The sequence below is a fragment of the Canis lupus genome, chromosome X (assembly GCF_011100685.1).
Source record: "Canis lupus familiaris isolate Mischka breed German Shepherd chromosome X, alternate assembly UU_Cfam_GSD_1.0, whole genome shotgun sequence".
In the NCBI taxonomy this organism is placed as follows: domain Eukaryota; kingdom Metazoa; phylum Chordata; class Mammalia; order Carnivora; family Canidae; genus Canis; species Canis lupus.
Window position 1 is genome coordinate 40,330,659 of NC_049260.1, and position 20,915 is coordinate 40,351,573.

The window sequence follows — 20,915 nt, forward strand, 5'->3', positions numbered from 1 at the left end:
CTCTCTTCCTCCCTCTCTCTCTCTCTGGTGGGAATCTGGCCACTCAGAAACTTCTGAGCTTCTGTGTGGTGCTGACAAGACCTTTCCTTCTCTACCTCAGTCTGCTGACCGGGTCAGACTCCCACCCTCCTGCTTCCTGTTCCCTTTCGTGATGGAGTAGCCACAATCAGCAGTCTGAGGACTGTGAAGGAAAAACCCAACGCAGCCGTCGCAGTCCTGGAAACAGCCCGGTTCTTCCCACTGTGTCTTTCCTGCCTATCTTTCTCCCGTGTGTCTCCTCCACGCTCACACGGAACACTTTCTCCCCAGAGGTGTCGAAGGTTTGCCCCACCCCCACACAGCTCTCTGCCACAGCAGCTGGGCGTCCTGCCCCGAACTCAGTATTGACACCATCTCTCTGGAGAGAGATCCTAGATCACATCCCACAGGTCGAGGGTTTGGTCCCACCAGACTACCACCCCCCCCCACATGCCCCATCAGATGCCAGCACCAGGCACAGGCTTTCGAGCAGCACGCTATAGATGAGAGGGACCAGTGATCCCCTCCTTGGATTTGATTACTTGCTAGAGTGGCTCGCAGGACTCGGGGGCACAGTTACTTACATTTACTAGTTCATTAAAGGACACGATGAAGGACCCGCATGAATGGCCAGATGAACAGATATATAGGGCAAGCCTGGGAGGGCCCTGAGCTCGAGAGCTTCTGTCCCCATGGACTGGCAAGCATCATCCTCCCGGTATATAGATGTGTTCACCCACCTGGAAGCTCCCCGAATCCCACGCTATTGAGACTTTATGGAGGCTTCAGAGCACAAGTACGATCAATTGTTAACTCCACCTCCAGCTCCCCCCCTCCCAAATCTGGAGAAAGGTGAGTGGGGCTTAAAATCCAGAGCTTCCAATCACAGCTTGGCCTTTCTGGTCACCAGCCCGTCAGCTCAACTAGAGTCACCTCATTAGAACATGAGGTGCTCCTTGTATTCTTCTCACTTGGGGATTTATAAGGGTTTCAGGAGCTCTGCAACAGGGACCTAGAGCAAGGCCTGTATATACTTTGTTACGTCCTAGTCCTGACGGAGGCGCTGTGTTTAGAACCGTTGTCATAGCTCTGTGTCCCCGCGAAGCCTTCTCTGCCAGCCCCAAGCGGAACCGACTTCCTTCTATTCTCTGTTCCCTGTGCTGCATCTGCACCGCCCTCGGACAGCCCCCCTCCGCACCCCCGCCGCCCTCCCTCCCTTTCATAGGTGAGTTTGTAAGTGTTGTGTTCCTCCCTCTACTAGGTGGAAGCTCCTTCCGTTCAGAAGGTGTGTGCTTGTTTTTATCAACCTTTATATCCTCTGGCCGTACCAGCTTGGTCTGTGTTCAGTCAGTGAGCCGAAAGACTGCATTTCCAGAGGAAGATACTTTTGACACCTATTCTGTTTCTTTATAAAGTTTACGATAACTTTGGTTACAGAAACACTCCGTGCACTACATGGTCTCAAATTGCGTAGTGACTGGCAAAGAACAGTTATGTAGAGAAAGGCGGTGCAGTGTCGTGTTGAAACACGTGGGTGCGGAAGGCAGAGCACACGTGTTCTGATCCCTGTATCGGAGCTGTGTGACCCTGGGCAGGCGACTTTCCGCTCTGTGTAAAGCCAATCTGTCCTCATCTGTCGGGGTCTCCTGGGGTGGGAGCCATATTGAGTCTCTTCTACCTGTGGAAGACTTAGGATGGGACATACCGTCCGTTCCCCAAGCCCATCCCTCTGGGCTAATGAGGCCTGTGCTGTTGCAGGAATTGTTGACCTTCAGGGATGTGTGTGTGGACTTCACCCTGGAGGAGTGGCAGCAACTGGACTCGGCTCAGAAGAACCTCTACAGGGATGTCATGCTGGAGAACTACAGCCACCTGGTGTCCGTGGGTGAGGGCGGTCCACAGTGTGACCGGAACACAGCCCACTCGTGTCACCCACTCTGGGGCTTGTGAAGCCCAAGGCTCCCTGCTGAGAAGTCACAGTCCCGATTGCAAACACCTCCCCCCACCCCGCCCCGGGATATGTATGGCTTGCACTCCTCTGTGAATGTTCTGGGCTGAGGGGCAAAGGGCTCTCCTCATGGGGCAGGCTTCGAGGCTGGACCCTCTGCAGTTGGCAAGGCTAGGTCTCAGTTCTGGAACGCCTCTGGCGTTGATAACGACCTCCTGTGTCATTTCCCGTCCTCAGGATACCTAGGTGCCAAACCAGATGTGGTCCTCAGATTGGGACGAGGAGAGGAGGCCGGCATGACAGAGGGAGAGACGCCAACGTGGAAGTATCCAGGTGAGCGGGCGCTGGGCCAGTCAGGCCAGGCCAGGGGACCTAGGAGGTGAGCGAGAGCTGGGTGTCAGGGCCATGCCTGGGAGCTCTTCTCGGCGCCCCTGGACTCGGGGACACGACTTGGGTTCGAGGAAACGAGCCGCCGTCATATCCAGGAGCCGCCTGCACCTGCCACCCTCCTGGGGTTCAGACAGTGTGGCCACTGCTGCTGTCAGATGCCATCTCTACCTGCCAGTACCCTGAGCCTTCCCTCTTCCCCGCTCCCCCTCCTTTCTGGAAGGTTTCAGGGTGTTTCTCCTCCCCTGGGCATTGGCTTTTTCCTCAGAAGAGGCACGGCTGTAGGGGTGAGGCTTCCCCTTTATTTGTCATGCTGTGGGCCTCTTACATCTGATGCTCAGAGTTTCTTCAGCCTCAGGGAAGTTATCCTGCCTGACTTGTCGGGGTTGGTGTGGCCCTAAAGCGTTGCTGGCACCCTCTGGCTCTGCCAGGCCAGGCGGCCGCCATGCTCTTCTCTGCGCCCGTGTCGTGCTCGTCAGCGTCTGCCTTCCCGGGACCGTGTCCTCTCTTCTCAGGTCCTCAGTCTCTTCCAGACGTGACTGGACTCTCCACCTGATGTCAGATTCCAGCTCTTACCCATGCCTCCCTCCCACTCACCCATTTTTGTCTTCTGTGTCCTCTCTGTGTCTACTCAGAACACAAGGGACCTAGACAGGACGTTACTCCCAGGCAGCCTGCTTCACGGAGCTTGGCCGCCATCCTGGGCACAGCTGCTCTTTGCCTTGGTCGTGGGTTTGGTTGGTCTGGGTCCCTCGAGCGCTCCACATGCTCTTCAGATGCCGGTCTGCCCCCATTCCTTGCGCACTCACAGTGGCGTCTCTGTGGGCCTGTCCGAAGACATCTGTCTAGAGCCCTGGGACTACCGGGTGTGCTCTGTGACCTGCAGCCCCGGCTCTAAGCAGGCTCTCGGGGGCCACCTCAGCTTACACATGTGAATCCGCTCTGCACGGGGGTTTGGAGTTTAGCTGCAGAGCCCTGGCTCTACTGCACTCTGGCCCGGCCACGACCCCTCGTGTCTCCCGGACGGCTGCCCCAGAGCCCTCCTCTGCTGGGCTGTGCACCCTCTTCCTCAGGGCCTCCCTGGGCTGGCCCTCACCCACCTCCCTGTAGCTTCTCCCAGGGCTGTGTGGGGGTACGGCGTCCTCTTCATTGCTCCGTCAACCTCATACCCACTGCTGCCTTGCACAGATTCCTCAGGCTTTTTGCTCTCCCCGTGGCATACTTTTCCCTGCCTCCAGGGCTTTCCAGGTATTGAAATGTCCAAGTCCCATTCTCAGTTCAGTGGTGCCCTGGGAGGAGGAAGCGCAAACTCAGAGGCACAGTCCAGTTGCCTCGAGTCCAGTTGCCTTATGTGAAAATCTGTGTCATACTGAAAGTAACCGTGAGCATGCTCATTGTCAGCGCGGGCAGTACAGGAGACGGGTCGCGTCAGCACATCCCCAGCCACACCTCCAAGGGCTGCCTGCCTCTTCTCTCGGTTTCTGTTTGTAATTCTGCTGAGGGTCACCTCCTGGGTCCCGGGAATGCCTTCACACCTGCATTTCTGGAGATTTCTATGTGATCTCCCCTCTATATGGAAAATGAGGATTTAGCTCAGTTACACCGTGGCCTTCTCCTCAGATCTTCGCAATGTCTGTTAAGTTGTTATTTGTAGTTTTCCTGTTACATTTATAAGGGTAACCAGTATATCTAAGGTGCTTTTTTTTTTTTTTTTGAAGATTTTATATATTATTTATTTAGAGAGAGCAAGCAAGGGGAGGGGGCAGAGGCATAGGAGGAGAGGGAGAGAGAATCTCAGGTGGACTCTACACTGAGTGTGGAGCCTGACTCGGGCTCTCTATCACGATCTTGAGATCATGACCTCAGCCAAAAGAGGCAGCCCAATAGAGCTGAGCTTCTGTGCCTGCATTCCATCTGGTAGCTTCTTTTAAACGGAGCTATGTGTCTCTGGCTGATTTTCTGCCTGGAACACAGAGCCCTAGAGAGTACCTGCATCTCATTCTTACCCATCCAGGTGTGGGAACATTCGGTAAGTATTTTTTCCTTTTGGAGAAGAGCAGAGGAATGAGGTTCTGTGTCCATCTGCAGCCAGCCGTCAGCAGCTTGGGCTTTGGAGCTCAGAGCCTGGATTTGATTTCTGGCTTCTTTGCTCACTAGCTGTCCCTCTGCGCACTTGACTCAGAGTCTCTTTTTTTTTTTTTTTTTTCCCCTGTTTGTAGAATGGGGCTCATGCTAGAACTTACAGGATTGTTAGAATTTCATGAGTGGATGAATGTAAAGCACCAAGAAGGGTGCCTGGCACCCTGGGAGCTTTCAGTAGATGCTATCACTGTTTTTGTTGTTGACAATAAAATATTTCTTAATACAGTCTTTGTTACCCCAAGGTGTATCACATAGTGACCTGTGGACCCCTCACGATACTCACGCGTAGGCCCACCACCATGTGGAAATGGTTTCAGAAAGCCTCGGGTGGTACTGGTTCTGTGTATTTTGAGTGACGCTCCAGACAGTTCTGATGCCCATGTCCAGTTGAGATCCACTGGTTTCAGTATCCCCTGACAAGGGTTCAAAGGCACAGGGAGACATGGCCAGGCCTCACCCAGGGGCATGGGATCAGGTGGGGTGGGAAGACAGGAGCACGTGGACTCACTACTGGACTCCCTTGTTTTCCCTTTCCCCATTGTTCGAGACTTCAGGCTACTTCGGGACTGCTAATTCCCCTGGGCCCTGGAGGAAGTTTCTGGCAGGTCCCATAAATTCTCTAGTTGTTCTAATGGCGCCTCTGGGTGCCTCAGTTGGTTGGGCTCTTGATTTTGGCTCAGGTCATGATTTTAGGGTCTTGGAATTGAGCCCTATGTCAGGCTGTGCACTCAGCTGGGCACCTGTTCGTCTTCCTCTCCCCCTCCCACTCTCCCTGCTCGTTCTCTGTCTCTCTCAAATAAATAAATCCTAAAAAAAATTCTCTGGTTTTTCTGAGATAAATCTTCTAGGAATGGTTAGTCTCAAGAGTGGCCTCACTATAACCTGAATTTTCCAGTCATGGGGGAGCCCTGGGTAGCTCAGTGGTTTAGCGCCTGCCTTCGGCCCAGGGGCGTGATCCTGGAGTCCCGGGATCGAGTCCCACATCGGGCTCCCTGCATGGAGCCTGCTTCTCCCTCTGCCTGTGTCTCTGCCCATCTCTCTCTCTCTCTCTCTCTCTCTCTCTCTCTCTGTCTCTCATGAAAAAATAAATAAAATATTTTTTTAAAAATGAATTGTCCCATGTAGTAGTGTGAAGTCTGAAGTTCATCAGAAGGTTGTTGAGCTCTTCAGAGAAAGGTCTTTGCCTTTCTGCGTTTTCCCTGTGTTTTGTTTTCTGTTTTGTTCACTTCTCTTTTACCTTTATTTCCTTTTTTCTACTTACTTTGGGTTTCCTCTGCTGTTCTTTATTTAGTTTCCCCCCCAACATTTTATTATAAAAATTTTCATGCCAAACAAGTGAAAGAATTATAGTTTGAACACCCATAGAATTCCCCCTAGATGCTACAATGTACATTTTGCTGTATTTGCTTTTTCTTCTGTTTGTCTGTGTACTACTAATTCCTCTGTCCTTCCATCAGTCCCTTTTTTTTTAAGATTTTATCTATTTATTCATAGAGACACAGAGAGAGAGGCAGAGACACAGGCAGAGGGAGAAGCTGGCTCCATGCAAAGAGCCCGACGCGGGACCCCACCCGGGGTCTCCAGGACCACACCCCGGGCTTAGGCGGTGCTAAGCCGCTGCGCCACCGGGGCTGCCCAGTCCCTTTTCTTTTTGTGATGAGTTTCATAGTAAGTTTCGGAGATCAGTACACTTCACCCCGAAATACTTCCACAGGCCTGTCATTAACTAGAGGTCACTACTTGTTAATATTGTTTGTCCTTAATGCTTAATAGGTATTTTAATTAAAGGAAATTCATAAGTAGCATCATATGGTATTTGGTTGTATGTGATAAAGTTTTAACATAATCCCCATGTGTATTACTCACATATTTTCGTTTTATATTTATGGTGATGTGACTCTTGTTTTTTTAAGTGAGCTTTATTGAGGTATAATTTATATTTTTTGAAGTTCACCATTGTTAGGTATACAGTTTTGTATATTGAGAAAGTATTAGTCTTGTAATACCACCAGGTTCAATATATTGGACCTTTGCATTCCCCTAAGGGATCTCTTTGCCCTGTTGTAATTCAACTTCTTTCTCTCATATCTGGGATTTGGACACTTGTCATTTCTATTCTTCTAGTTTTATCCTTTCTGTAATACCTTATAAGTGCCTCTTACGGTAAATAACCTTATGTGTGTTGCTTTTTTCACTTACCTTAATGACTTTTAAGTTCATCCATGTTTGATGTATTATCAGCATTTTGTCCTTTTCAAAGGTGAATAATGTTATATCTGTTTGTTTTATTAAGCAGTTTACACACTTTAGAATTTTTAAAAATTTTTGGTTACTAAAGGAAGCCTGTATGAACCTTCATGTTCAGCTGTTTGGACATGTTTTCATCTTCTTGGGTAAATATCTTGACTGGGATTGTTTGGTCTTATGGTAAATGTATGTTTAACTTCACAAGACATCATCACACCGGTTCCCTGCATGGCTGACCATTTTTGTCGACCAACAACAACATGGGAGTTCTAGGTGTTTTACATCCTTGCTAGCTCTTGGTATTACGAACATGGTTAGTCTTTCTAGTAGCTGTGTTGGAGCATCTCATTTTGATTTTAATTTGCATTTCTCCAATAACTAATGTTTAGCGTCTTTTCATGTGCCTATTTGCCATCTGCATATCTTGGGTGAACTGTTTGCCATAATGTTTTGCCATTTTTGTTGCTATGCAATGTTTAAGAGTTCTTCATATATTCTGGATGCAAGTCTTTTATCAGCGCCGTGTTTTCCACATATTTACTCCCAAACTGTGGTTTGTTTTTAATAATGTCTTTCAAAACAAGACATTCTTTTGATAATGCCCTATTTATCAAGCTTTTCTTTTATGATTCATGCCTTTTGTGCCCTATTAAACAATTCTCTAATCGATGGTAACAAAGAGCTTCTCATATGATTTCATTCAGAAGATTTACAATTTTAGCTCTTATATTTAGGCCAATGGACATAACGAGAGAAGTATTTCTTACCAGGTGTGAGGTAAGGATCAGTGTTCTTTTTTTTAAGATTATTTATCCGTTTGACACAGAGAGAAAGAGAGAGCATGTGCATGCGTGTGTGCCCACAAGCAGTGGGAGTGGCAGGGAAAGGGAGAAGCCGGCTCCCCACCAAGCAGCTTGATGCAGGGCTTGATCCCAGGACACTGCGATCATGACCTGAGTCAAAGGCAGATGCTTACTTAATGGACTCAGCCACCCAGGTGCCCCTCAATGTTCTTTTGTGTGTGTGTGTGCATATTCAGTTATTCCAGCAGCATTTTTGAAAAGACTGTATTTCCTCTATCAGTTTACCTGGGCCCCTTGTTGAAAACAGTTGAGCGACAGGTCTACACGCCTATACCACACTTCTTAATTACTAAAGCCTTACATTAAATGTTCAGATGAAGTGGTATGAATCTTCCAACTTTGTTCTTCCTTTTCATAATGTTTTGGCTATTCTGGGTCCTTGATATCTTCATGTAAATTTTAGCATCAGCTTGTCAGTTTCTACATAATAGCCTGCGGGAATTTTCTTTGGGATTGAACTGAATCTGTGGATCATTGAAATACTAACAATATTGAGTCTTCCAATTCACGAACATGATATCTCTCTCAATTTATTTTGGTCTTTTAAAATCTCTCTCAGGAATATTGTAGTTTTGAATGCATGAGTCTTACATAGGAAATGCAGTTGCAATTTAAATATTCTATTTTCAACATACTTTTAAAAATATTTATTTGTTAGAGAGAGAGAGCAAGAGAGAAAGAGTGGGTGAGTAGCAGACAGAAGGAAAGGGAGAAGCACTCCCTGCCCAGCAGGGAGCCCAATAGTCCAGGATTGTGACCTGAGCCCAAGTCAGACCTGAGCCAAAGTCGGCTGCTTAACCAACTGAGCCACTCAAGTGCCCCTCAACATATTTATTTTTATTTTTTAACATATTTATTTTTTGACAATATCTCCTTAATCTATTTTTTTTAGTTTAATAGTTGCTCTAGGGATTAAGATCTGGTGTGTAAGTTAACCTTTTACATTTTACTTAGACTTACATTTTATTTTTTGTTTTAATAATTTTTAATTTTGATATAGTTTCAAATTTATAGAAAATTTCAAGATTAATACCAGAAGCTTCTATAGACTCTGCCCAGATTCACGAGTTGGTTGCATTTCACCCCGTTTGGTTTGTCATGTTCTGTGTCTACATCTATTTATTATCTATATGCATATACTTATATTTAAATCCATTTATTCTGAACCATTTAAGACTGGAGGCACAATGTTCCTTCACCCATTAACACATCACCATATATTTTCTAAAAACCAGTATTCTCTTGTATAACCCACTGCTGTTATCACAATTGGGAACTTTCACGTTGATATGGTTCTCATATCTAACACACTGTGTTCAAATGTCACCAGCTGTTCCAGTGATGTCCCACTGGGGGGCCTTTGCAACACAGGTTGCCATGGCAACATTTTTTTTTAAATAGTCAAAACTACAAATTTATTTATTTTTTAATAATAAATTTATTTTTTATTGGTGTTCAATTTGCCAACATATAGAATAACACCCAGTGCTCATCCCGCCAAGTGCCCCCCTCAGTGCCCGTCACCCATTCACCCCCACCTCCCGCCCTCCTCCCCTTCCACCACCCCTAGTTAGTTTCCCAGAGTTAGGAGTCTTTATGTTCTGTCTCCCTTTCTGATATTTCTTACCCATTTCTTCTCCCTTCCCTTCTATTCCCTTTCAATATTATTTATATTCCCCAAATGAATGAGAACATATAATGTTTGTCCTTCTCCGATTGACTCATTTCACGCAGCATAATACCCTCCAGTTCCATCCACGTTGAAGCAAATGGTGGGTATTTGTCGTTTCTAATGGCTGAGTAATCCATTGTATACATAAACCACATCTTCTTTATCCATTCATCTTTCGATGGACACCGAGGCTCCTTCCACAGTTTGGCTATTGTGGACATTGCTGCTATAAACATCGGGGTGCAGGTGTCCCGGCGTTTCATTGCATCTAAATCTTTGGGATAAATCCCCAACAGTGCAATTGCTGGGTGGTAGGGCAGGTCTATTTTTAACTCTTTGAGGAACCTCCACACAGTTTTCCAGAGTGGTTGCACCTTCACATTCCCACCAACAGTGTAAGAGGGTTCCCTTTTCTCCACATCCTCTCCAACATTTGTGGTTTCCTGCCTTGTTAATTTTCCCCATTCTCACTGCTGTGAGGTGGTATCTCATTGTGGTTTTGATTTGTATTTCCCTGATGGCAAGTGATGCAGAGCATTTTCTCATGTGCATGTTGGCCATGTCTATGTCTTCCTCTGTGAGATTTCTCTTCATGTCTTTTGCCCATGTCATGATTGGATTGTTTGTTTCTTTGGTGTTGAGTTTAATAAGTTCTTTATAGATCTTGGAAACTAGCCCTTTATCTGATACGTCATTTGCAAATATCTTCTCCCATTCTGTAGGTTGTCTTTTAGTTTTGTTGACTGTATCCTTTGCTGTGCAAAAGCTTTTTATCTCGATGAAGTCCCAATAGTTCATTTTTGCTTTTGTTTCTTTTGCCTTCGTGGATGTATCTTGCAAGAAGTTACTGTGGCTGAGTTCAGAAAGGGTGTTGCCTGTGTTCTCCTCTAGGATATTGATGGAATCTTGTCTCACATTTAGATCTTTCATCCATTTTGAGTTTATCTTTGTGTATGGTGCAAGAGAGTGGTCTACTTTCATTCTTCTGCATGTGGATGTCCAATTTTCCCAGCACCATTTATTGAAGAGACTGTCTTTCTTCCAATGGATAGTCTTTCCTCCTTTATCGAATATTAGTTGACCATAAAGTTCAGGGTCCACTTCTGGGTTCTCTATTCTGTTCCATTGATCTATGTGTCTGTTTTTGTGCCAGTACCACACTGTCTTGATAACCACAGCTTTGTAGTACAACCTGAAATCTGGCATTGTGATGCTCCCAGCTATGGTTTTCTTTTTTAAAATTGCCCTGGCTATTCGGAGTCTTTTCTGATTCCACACAACCTTTAAAATAATTTGTTCTAACTCTCTGAAGAAAGTCCATGGTATTTTGATAGGGATTGCATTAAACGTGTAAATTGCCCTGGGTAACATCGACATTTTCACAATATTAATTCTGCCGATCCATGAGCATGGAATATTTTTTCCATCTCTTTGTGTCTTCCTCAATTTCTTTCAGAAGTGTTCTATAGTTTTTAGGGTATAGATCCTTTACCTCTTTGGTTAGGTTTATTCCTAGGTATCTTATGCTTTTGGGTGCAATTGTAAATGGGATTGACTCCTTCATTTCTCTTTCTTCAGTCTCATTGTTAGTGTATAGAAATGCCATTGATTTCTGGGCATTGATTTTGTATCCTGCCACGCTACCAAATTGCTGTATGAGTTCTAGCAATCTTGGGGTGGAGGCTTTTGGGTTTTCTATGTACAGTATCATGTCATCGGCAAAGAGGGAGAGTTTGACTTCTTCTTTGCCAATTTGAATGCCTTTGATGTCTTTTTGTTGTCTGATTGCTGAGGCCAGGACTTCCAGTACTATATTGAATAGCAGTGGTGAGAGTGGACATCCCTGTCTTGTTCCTGATCTTAGGGGAAAGGCTCCCAGTGCTTCCCCATTGAGAATGATATTTGCTGTGGGCTTTTCATAGATGGCTTCTAAGATGTTGAGGAATGTTCCCTCTATCCCTACACTCTGAAGAGTTTTGATCAGGAATGGATGCTGTATTTTGTCAAATGCTTTCTCTGCATCTAATGAGAGGATCATATGGTTCTTGGTTTTTCTCTTGCTGATATGATGAATCACATTGATTGTTTTACGAGTGTTGAGCCAGCCTTGTGTCCCGGGGATAAATCCTACTTGGTCATGGTGAATAATTTTCTTAATGTACTGTTGGATCCTATTGGCTAGTATCTTGTTGAGAATTTTTGCATCCATGTTCATCAGGGATATTGGTCTGTAATTCTCCTTTTTGGTGGGGTCTTTGTCTGGTTTTGGAATTAAGGTGATGCTGGCCTCATAGAACGAATTTGGAAGTACTCCATCTCTTTCTATCTTTCCAAACAGCTTTAGGAGAATAGGTATGGTTTCTTCTTTAAACGTTTGATAGAATTCCCCTGGGAAGCCATCTGGCCCTGGACTTTTGTGTCTTGGGAGGTTTTTGATGACTGCTTCAATTTCCTCCCTGGTTATTGGCCTGTTCAGGTTTTCTATTTCTTCCTGTTCCAGTTTTGGTAGTTTGTGGCTTTCCAGGAATGCATCCATTTCTTCTAGATTGCCTAATTTATTGGCGTATAGCTGTTCATAATATGTTTTTAAAATCGTTTGTATTTCCTTGGTGTTAGTAGTGATCTCTCCTTTCTCATTCATGATTTTATTAATTTGAGTCTTCTCTCTCTTTTTTTTAATAAGGCTGGCTAATAGTTTATCTATCTTATTAATTCAATTCTTTCAAAGAACCAACTCCTGGTTTTGTTGATCTGTTCCACAGTTCTTCTGGTCTCGATTTCGTTGAGTTCTGCTCGAATCTTAATTAACTCTTCTTCTGCTGGGTGTAGGATCTATTTGCTGTTTTTCCTCTAGCTCCTTTAGGTGTAAGGTTAGCTTTTGTATTTGAGTTCTTTCCAGTTTTTGAATGGATGCTTGTATTGCAATGTATTTCCCCCTTAGGACTGCTTTTGCTGCATCCCAAAGATTTTGAACGGTTGTATCTTCATTCTCATTAGTTTCCATGAATCTTTTTAATTCTTCCTTAATTTCCTGGTTGACCCTTTCATCTTTTAGCAGGATGGTTCTTAACCTCCACGTGTTTGAGGTCCTTCCAAACTTCTTGTTGTGATTTAGTTCTAATTTCAAGGCATTATGGTCTGAGAATATGCAGGGGACGATCACAATCTTTTGGTATCATTTCAGACTCGATTTGTGACCCAGTATGTGGTCTATTCTGGAAAAAGTTCCATGTGCACTTGAGAAGAATGTATTCAGTTGAGTTTGGATGTAAAGTTCTGTAGATATCTGTGAAATCCATCTGGTCCAGTGTATCATTTAAAGCTCTTGTTTCTTTGGAGATGTTGTGCTTAGAAGACCTATCAAGGGTAGAAAGAGCTAGATTGAAGTCACCAAGCATAAGTGTATTATTATCTAAGTATTTCTTCACTTTGGTTATTAATTGATTTAAATATTTGGAAGCTCCCACATTCGGGGCATATATATTGAGGATTGTTAGGTCCTCTTGTTGGATAGATCCTTTAAGTATGATATAGTGTCCCTTTTCATCTTTCACTACAGTCTTCGGAGTAAATTTTAGTTTATCTGATATAAGGATGGCTACCCCTGCTTTCTTTTGAGGACCATTTGAATGGTAAATGCTTCTCCAACCTTTTATTTTCAGGTTGTAGGTGTCCTTCTGTCTAAAATGAGTCTCTTGTAGACAGCAAATAGATGGGTCCTGCTTTTTTATACAGTCTGAAACCCTGCGCCTTTTGATGGGGTCATTAAGCCTGTTCACGTTCAGAGTTACTATTGACAGATATGAGTTTAGTGTCATCATGATATCTATTCAGTCTTTGTTTTTGTGGATTGTTCCACTGAACTTCTTCTTAAAGGGGAATTTTAAGAGTCCCCCTTAAAATTTATTGCAGAGCTGGTTTGGAGGTCACATATTCTTTCAGTTCCTGCCGGTCTTGGAAGCTCTTTATCTCTCCTTCCATTTTGAATGAGAGCCTTGCTGGATAAAGTATTCTTGGTTGCATGTTCTTCTCATTTAGGTCCCTGAATATATCTTTCCAGTCCTTTCTGGCCTGCCAGGTCTCTGTGGAGAGGTCTGCTGTTACCCTAATACTCCTCCCCATAAAAGTCAGGGATTTTTTGTCTCTTGCTGCTTTAAGGATCTTCTCTTTATCTTTGGAATTTGCAAGTTTCACTATTAAATGTCGAGGTGTTGAACAGTTTTTATTAATTTTAGGGGGGGAATCTCTCTATCTCTTGGATCTGAATGCCTGTTTCCCTTCCTAGATTAAGAAAGTTTTCAGCTAGGATTTGTTCAAATACATATTCTGGCCCTCTGTCCCTTTCGGCACCCTTGGGAACCCCAATTAAACGTAGGTTTTTCTTCCTCAGGCTGTCGTTTATTTCCCTTAATCTATCTTCATGGTCTTTTGTTTGTCTCTTTTTTCCTCAGTTTCCCTCTTTGCCATCACCTTGTCTTCTATGTCACTCACTTGTTCTTCCATCTCGTTAACCCTCGTCGTTAGGACTTCTAGTTTGGATTGCATCTCATTCAATTGATTTTTAATTTCTGCCTGATTGGATCTAAATTCTGCAGTCATGAAGTCTCTTGAGTCCTTTATGCTTTTTGTCTAGAGCCACCAGTAGCTGTATAATTGTGCTTCTGAATTGGCTTTCTGACATTGAATTGTAATCCAGATTTTGTAACTCTGTGGGAGAGAGGACTGTTTCTGATTCTTTCTTTTGAGGTGAGGTTTTCCTTCTAGTCATTTTGCTCAGTGCAGAGTGGCCAAAAACAAGTTGTATTGGGAAAAGGAGAAAAAGAGAGGAGACAAAGAAGGAAAGAAAAGAGAAAAAGAGAAAAAGAAAAAAGAAAAAAAAAAGAGAAGAAAAAGAGAAAGAAAAAGAAAGAAAGGGAAAAAAGGGTGGGGGAAGCAAACAGAAATCAAAAAGCAAAAAAAAAAAAAAAACCAAACAAACAAAAAACAGGGGGGAGTATCTTCTGTTTCTGTATACTTTAAGTCCCTTGACTTCCCCTGGAACTTGTCCTTCTAGCTGGTCTTCTGGGGGAGGGGCCTGTTGTGCTGATTTTCAGGTGTTAGCACTTGGGGGAGCTGCTCTTCCCCCTGCTGGTGCAGGGCTCAGTGGGGGTTGTTTAACCCGTGAGGCCCCAGGAGGAACAACCCCAGTGGAGGGGCCAGCTCCGGAGCCCTGGATTCAGCTCCCACAGTTAACTATGGAGCTCTCTGTCTGCAGGGCCTGGAAGTTCCGGGGGCGGGGCCGCTTATCTGCTCAGCTCAGGGCAGGAACGTCCTTGTGGTCCTGGGCCCTTCCGGCCTCTGCCTGTCCCGTGGGGAAGGCCGCATCCTGAGCTGTGTCCCCGCGCCCTGGGCTCCCGGGCCTGCGCTGTTGGATTCGTGGTCCCACGCGCAGCCCCCTCAACGGAGCCCCGGCCTGAGCCCCTCCGAGCTGCTCCCGGAGCCGCGCAGCCCCCTCCGCACGGAGCCTCTTCCTCTGCTGGAGCCGCCTCGGAGCTGCTCCGGGGGCGCGCAGCCCCCTCTCCGCGGAGCCGCCGCCCGAGCCCCTCTGAGCTGCTCCCGGGTCCCCCGCGCTGTAGCCCTTAGGGAGCTCGGCGTACTCTCCTGGGCGCTCAGGAGTCTGTTAGTGTCCCAGGGAGCCTGAGGGCATCCCCGCCCTCCTAGGGTCTTGCTCTAACTCCTTGCGGGCGCCTTTCCACCCGGGAAGATTGGTGAAGCTCCTGCTTCTCCGGGACGGGGCTCTCCTGTCCTGGGGGCGCTCGCCCCGGCCTTAGCCCGGCTCCTCGCAGGGCCCCTCCCCCTTGGATGCCTTTTGTTTATTTCTCCCCCCCCCCCCCCCCCCCCCCCCGTCTTCCTACCTTGATAGAAGCACGAACTCTTCTCACTGTAGCATTCCAGCTGTTCTCTCTTTAAATCTCAGGCCGAATTCGTAGATTTTCAGGATGATTTGAAGGTTATCTAGGTAATTTGGTGGGGACAGGTAATTTGGGGACCCTACTCTTCCGCCATCTTGCCCCTCCCTCTGTTATAGTTTTCAAATGCATTATATCTATATACATTTTAACCTCCTAGACAATGTTACAGTTGTTGCTTTCAACTATCATATATACCAAAGAATTCAAAAGGAAAAAATAATCTGTTATACTTGCCAAGATATTTTACCATTTCTGCTGCTTGTTATTTATTCCTGAAGTTCTGTGCTTCCCTCTGATATTATTTCCCTTCACTCTGAAGATCCTGTATCATTTCTCTTAGAACAAATCTACTGGTGACAATGTCTTTTGTTTTCCTTGTGTGAATGTTTAAATTTCATCTTCATTGTTGAAGGATATTTTTGCTGGATATAGAATTCTGGGTTGACATTTCTTTACCTTTAGTATTTTTAAGGTGCTCTAATATTGAGCTGCCTGGGTGGCTCAGTCAGTTAAGTATCCAACTCTTGATTTTGACTCAAGTCATGATTTCAGAGTTGTGAGATAGAGCCCTATATGGGGCTCCCCTCTGGGCATGGATCCTGCTTAAGATTCTCCCTCTCCTTCTCCCAGTGCCCTTCCCCCCTCCCTCTAAAAAAAATTCTGAAAGCAAAAAGAAAGGCCATTATCTTCTAGCCTGTGTTGTTTCTGATAACAACTTCACAGACATTTGAATCATTGTTTCCTCATAGGCAGTGTGCTTTTGTTCAAGATTTTTTTTCAAGTTTGCTTTCCAGCAATTTGATTGTAATAATTCTGGGGGTTTCTTTGAGTTTGTTGTTTCTGGTGTGCTAAGTTTCTTGGATGTGCAAATTTATGTCTTTCTCTAAATTTGGAAATTAAAAATTATTTTAATTAATATTTAAGTATTTAAAGATTTGAGAGAGAGAGAGAGCTAGAGAGGGAGCATGAGTATGGGGAGGAGCAGAGTCAGAGGGAGAAGCAGACTCCGTTGCTGAGGAGGTAGCTCAAGCGGGACTTGATCCCAGGACTCTGGGATCATGACCTGAGCAGAAGGCCAATGTTTAACTAACAGAGCCACCCAGGTGCCCCCATATTTGGACATTTTTTGGCCATTATTTCCTCAGATCTTTTTTTTTTTTTTTTCTGCAGTGGTCTCTTTTCCTTTGAGGGTTCTAATGACATGAATGTTGGGCCTTTTGATATTGTCCCACAGGTATCTGATACTGTTTTTCCTTTTATTTTTCCCAGTCGTTTTTCTCTCTATTCCACAGATTGGCAGGTCAGATCATCTTTGTCAGTTTAACTCCAAGTTCATTGACTCTTGCCTCTGTCATTGCCATTCTAAGTCCCTCCCATGAGTTGGTTTTTAAATTTCAGATCATTTTGTTTTTTAGTTGTAAATTCCAATTTCTTTTTTACAGTTTCTATCCCTCTTGAGAACTTCTATTTATCCATTTATTTCATGTATATTTACCTTTATCTCATAGAGCTTAGTTTTAGTAGTTGCTTAAATGTCTGATAATTCTAGTACCTGAGTGATCTCAGGACTGGCATCAGTTGATTGTCTTTTCCCTTACGAATTGGTCACCTTTTGCTGGTTGTTTGTTATATTGAATAATTTTGGATTCTATCCTAGCTATTGGAGATTGTTTTGTTGTTTTTAATCTTTTTTTGTTACATAATAGGCCTGGTTAGATTCAGACCACCTGTTTTGTCTCACCTCCTATGGGCATTAATTTCATCTAGTTCAGATTTGAGCCATTGCCATGCTTCTTTGAATCTTTCCTGTGTATGCACCATTCAGGGGTTAGTTTGAGACTTGAGTGGTGATTTAAGTCTTTGTGCAATTATCAAAGACTTTGCTGTCCTGCTTTGGGTCTGTCTCATGCATTTGTTACTCTGACTTGAACTGTGATTTAGATCTTAGTTTAGTTCACTTCTTAAAGCTTTGGTGTGAGGCTTTTCTTGCCTTTGCATGCATAGCCCTTGGACGAGCTCAGGACTTGTGGAGGTACCATGGGGACAAAGTTTTGCAATAGGATAAGGGAGAACAAAAGGGAGACTCACTCTATGAGCTGCTTCTCTACCTTTTAACTCTCCTTCAGAGACTGTCTGCTTTTATTTATTTCTCAGAACCTTCAAGTAGTTGCTTTACATATTTTGTCCAGAGCTTTTTCCTTGCAAGAATCAGTAAGAGAGGCTGTTGTAGATCTCCATTGTGGCCGGTAATGGAAACCTTGATTTTATTCATTCTCACTTTTTTCTTTGTAATTTCTGTCCTGCTAGTTTGAATTGAATTTTTTCCTTTTCTGGTTTCATAAAGTAAAAGCTTAGATCATTACTTTGACAGCTTCCTTTTCTAATGTAGACATTGGGAGAGCTATAACTGTCTCTGAGTACTGATTTAGCTGTTTTCACCCCCTTTGTTATGGTGTAATTGACATATAAGAAATTGCACATCCTTATGTGCACGATCTGGTAAGTTTTGACATGCACATCCATGAATCTATCACCACAATCAAGATAACAAAGTCATAGAATATGTTGGGAAGGATTTCCTCCCTCTTCAGTTCTATGGAAGAATTTGTATAGACATTGGTATTACTTTTTCCTTAAGTGTTTAGTAGAATTCTCCAGTGAAGTTGCCTGGGCCTGGAGTTTTCTTTATGGAAGGGCTTTATACTACAATTTCAATATCTTTAATAGATATTGGTTTATTCATATTATTTATTCTTTTTAAAAGATTTTATTTATTTATTCATGAGAGAGACACAGAGAGAGGCACAGACACAGGCAGAGAGAGAAGCAGGCCCCATGCAGGGAGCCTGACGTGGGACTCGATCCCGGGTCTCCAGGATCATACCCTGGGCTGAAGGCGGTGCTAAACCACTGAGCCACCCAGGCTGCCCCATATTATTTATTATTATTTATTCTTTTTTTTTAAAGATGTATTTATTTATTTATGATAGACACACACACAGACAGAGAGAGAGGCGCAGAGACACAGGCAGAGGGAGAAGCTCCACGCCAGGAGCCTGACGCAGGATCCATGCCGGGAGCCCGACGCGGGACTCAATCCTGGGACTCCAGGATCGCACCCTGGGCCAAAGGCAGGCGCCAAACCGCTGAGCCACCCAGGATTCCCCATATTATTTATTCTTGAATGAGCTTTGGTCATTTGTGTCTTTCAAGGAGTTCATCTGTTTTACCTAGGTTGTCAAACTTACTGGCATAAAGGTGTTCTTAATATTCTTTCATTATATTTTTAATTTCTGAGGGTCATTGGGTAGCCTCACTCTAATTGTATTTTTTTAAGATTTTATTTATTTATTTATTCATGAGAGACACATAGAGAGAGGCAGCGACAGATGAGGGAGAAGCAGGCTCCCTGCAGGGAACCTGATGCGGAAGTCAATCCCAGGACCCCAGGATCACGCCCTGAGCTGAAGGCAGATGCTCAACCACTGAGCCACCCAGGCATCCCACCTCTCTTTAGTTTTAAAAGTTCAGTCACGTGTAGTGGTGAAAACTATGAACTTCACTGAAAGGGAAATCTCTCCTCCAATGAATGCCTGCTTCACTGCTTCGGGCTGGGCATTTTTAGTAGCAAAAGAAGCATGTTCCACTTTTTCTTTCTTTACTCTCCTCATCAGCGCTTCCTTCTTCCTCTTATCCCCTACTCGACAACTAGGCCATCTCTCGCTCCCTGGCTGAAGCAAGTGAGGAAGGAAAAAAATACGAAGGATAAAAATACTTTGTCCGAACTGATCAAGATGTAATCTGATGCTGGTACCCTTGGCACATGGCAGATTCTGAAGACTGATGCTTCTTCCTATCCTTGGCACTTTGATGGTTTCCCTGGAGATGCTTGGCTAGGGCCGTGATCGCAGTTTTCTCATCATAGGCATCTGGATGCTGGCAGGAAGCCTTCTTTCCAAAGTAGCCCAGTCCTGTTCACATCCAGAGGGGCCACATCTGGCTTAGAGAGAGAGAGAGAGAGAGAGAGAGAGAGAGAGAGAATGTATGTGTTTGTATGTGTGTCCCTGTGTGTCTGTGTGTCCATGTCTGTGCACCTTGACCTCTATACCCCCTATGCAACCTCTTTACTACCACAGACTGCCTCCATCCACCTGGCACCTATAGTTTTTCTAGGTGCAAATTAGGTGCCAAGCTCTAATGTGTTTACCCAAACTCTAGCAGACATGTATCAAGCAAGTTGTCTCCTTGAAGTCCTTACTAGGTTAGGGGTCAGGTGGACATACTCCACCCACTCATGTTGTTGAAGAGAGAAAATGCTGCCACTTTCCTGCAGCCCTCCCAGAAACAGTCTTCATCTTCAGCTTCTTCAACCTTAACCTCTTAGACTTTTCAGGTATATGTTAGTGCTGAGGGACATTGAGTGGTTGTAACCTGCTCTTTTTAAGTCCTGCAAGGGTGTCTGGACTGGAGAAGCACTTGGTAGGATTTTATTATCAGGCTTTGAAACAGAAAGAGTGTACTTTTTTTTCTTTTTTGGTCTTGTGATGAGAACTTTTAAGATTTACTTTCTTAGCTGCTTTCTAATATATATTACTATTATTATTTATTATTATTATTTTAAAGATTTTATTTATTCATGAGAGACACAGAGAGAGAGAGGCAGAGACATAGGCAGAGGGAGAAGCAGGCTCCCTGCAGGGAGTCCAATGTGGGACTCAATCCCAGAATCCTGGAATCAGGACCTGAGCCAAAGACAGATGCTCAACCACTGAGCCACCCAGCTTCCCCTATAATACAGTATTATTATTAAGTATAGTCACCTTGCTTTATGTGGATTTATTAATGATAAAATAGATATTTTACTTTGATGAAATATGAAATAATTATGGCATTTGTGTTACAAACAACATGCTTCTCAAATATAAAGATGTAAATGGAGAAACAAAGCCACGAATGGTCCAAGTTTACCGTACCACTCTCAGAAATGATTATCCATAGCCTAACATTATAAAGTATTACAGTATAATATTATAATACAGCTAGGTTTCAGAAATATTTACATCTGACAAAAAATAGAATTTACATTCTTTTTAAAGTCTTATGGAACAATTACAAAAATCTCTTTGGCTACAAAAAAATCTCTAAAATTTCTCCTAAGTAGAGTTTCAATGCTTTACATTTTCTGGGCATAATATAACTCTAGTTTAATGGGAAAAAGAGAAAGTAGTAAAATAAACCTACCTAATTTGCAATAAACATTCTTCCTGGGCAGATGACCAAAAAAAACAAAAAAACAAAACAAAAACACCAAAATTGAACTTAAAAAAACAAAACAAAACAATGTAAAGAATCTATCAGTACCTTATGACAACAGAAAATCACACACAGACATAGACACACATACACTGATGTTCATCATAAAATTGAGGACAACCTGGGTGGCTCAGCGGTTTAGCACTGCCTTCAGCCCAGGGCATGATCCTGGAGACCCGGGATCGAGTTCCACATCGGGCTCCCTGTGTGGAGCCTGCTTCTCCCTCTGCCTATGTCTCTGCCTCTCTCAATCTCTGTCTCGTCTCTCATGAATAAATAAAATCTTTAAAAAATACTCTTCCTTTTTAAATTTAAATTCAGTTAGCCAACATATTAGTTGGCTAACATCATTAGTTTCAGATGTAGCATTCAGT

At 44.0% G+C, this 20,915-nt stretch overlaps 2 protein-coding genes across 31 annotated transcripts in view; one reads left to right on the forward strand and one right to left on the reverse strand.

Annotated features, from left to right (window-relative positions):
* KRBOX4 (KRAB box domain containing 4) overlaps positions 1 to 20,915 on the forward strand; it is a 33,167-nt gene that overhangs the window by 5,351 nt on the left and 6,901 nt on the right. For all 19 annotated transcript variants that reach the window (XM_038587263.1, XM_038587269.1, XM_038587266.1 and 16 more), the window contains 2 exons: positions 1,777 to 1,903; positions 2,204 to 2,299. In XM_038587263.1, the coding sequence (XP_038443191.1) occupies positions 1,777 to 1,903; positions 2,204 to 2,299 (223 nt within the window). The remainder of the gene's footprint in view (positions 1 to 1,776; positions 1,904 to 2,203; positions 2,300 to 20,915) is intronic.
* ZNF674 (zinc finger protein 674) overlaps positions 12,573 to 20,915 on the reverse strand; it is a 39,624-nt gene continuing 31,281 nt past the window's right edge. For 7 of the 12 annotated variants that reach the window (XM_038587301.1, XM_038587298.1, XM_038587297.1 and 4 more), the window contains one exon: positions 18,323 to 19,228. In XM_038587301.1, the coding sequence (XP_038443229.1) occupies positions 19,122 to 19,228 (107 nt within the window). In that variant the 3' untranslated portion in view covers positions 18,323 to 19,121. Of the gene's footprint in view, positions 12,635 to 18,322; positions 19,229 to 20,915 lie in introns of those variants that run through there. The other 5 variants (XM_038587296.1, XM_038587308.1, XM_038587305.1 and 2 more) reach the window with 4 other exon arrangements.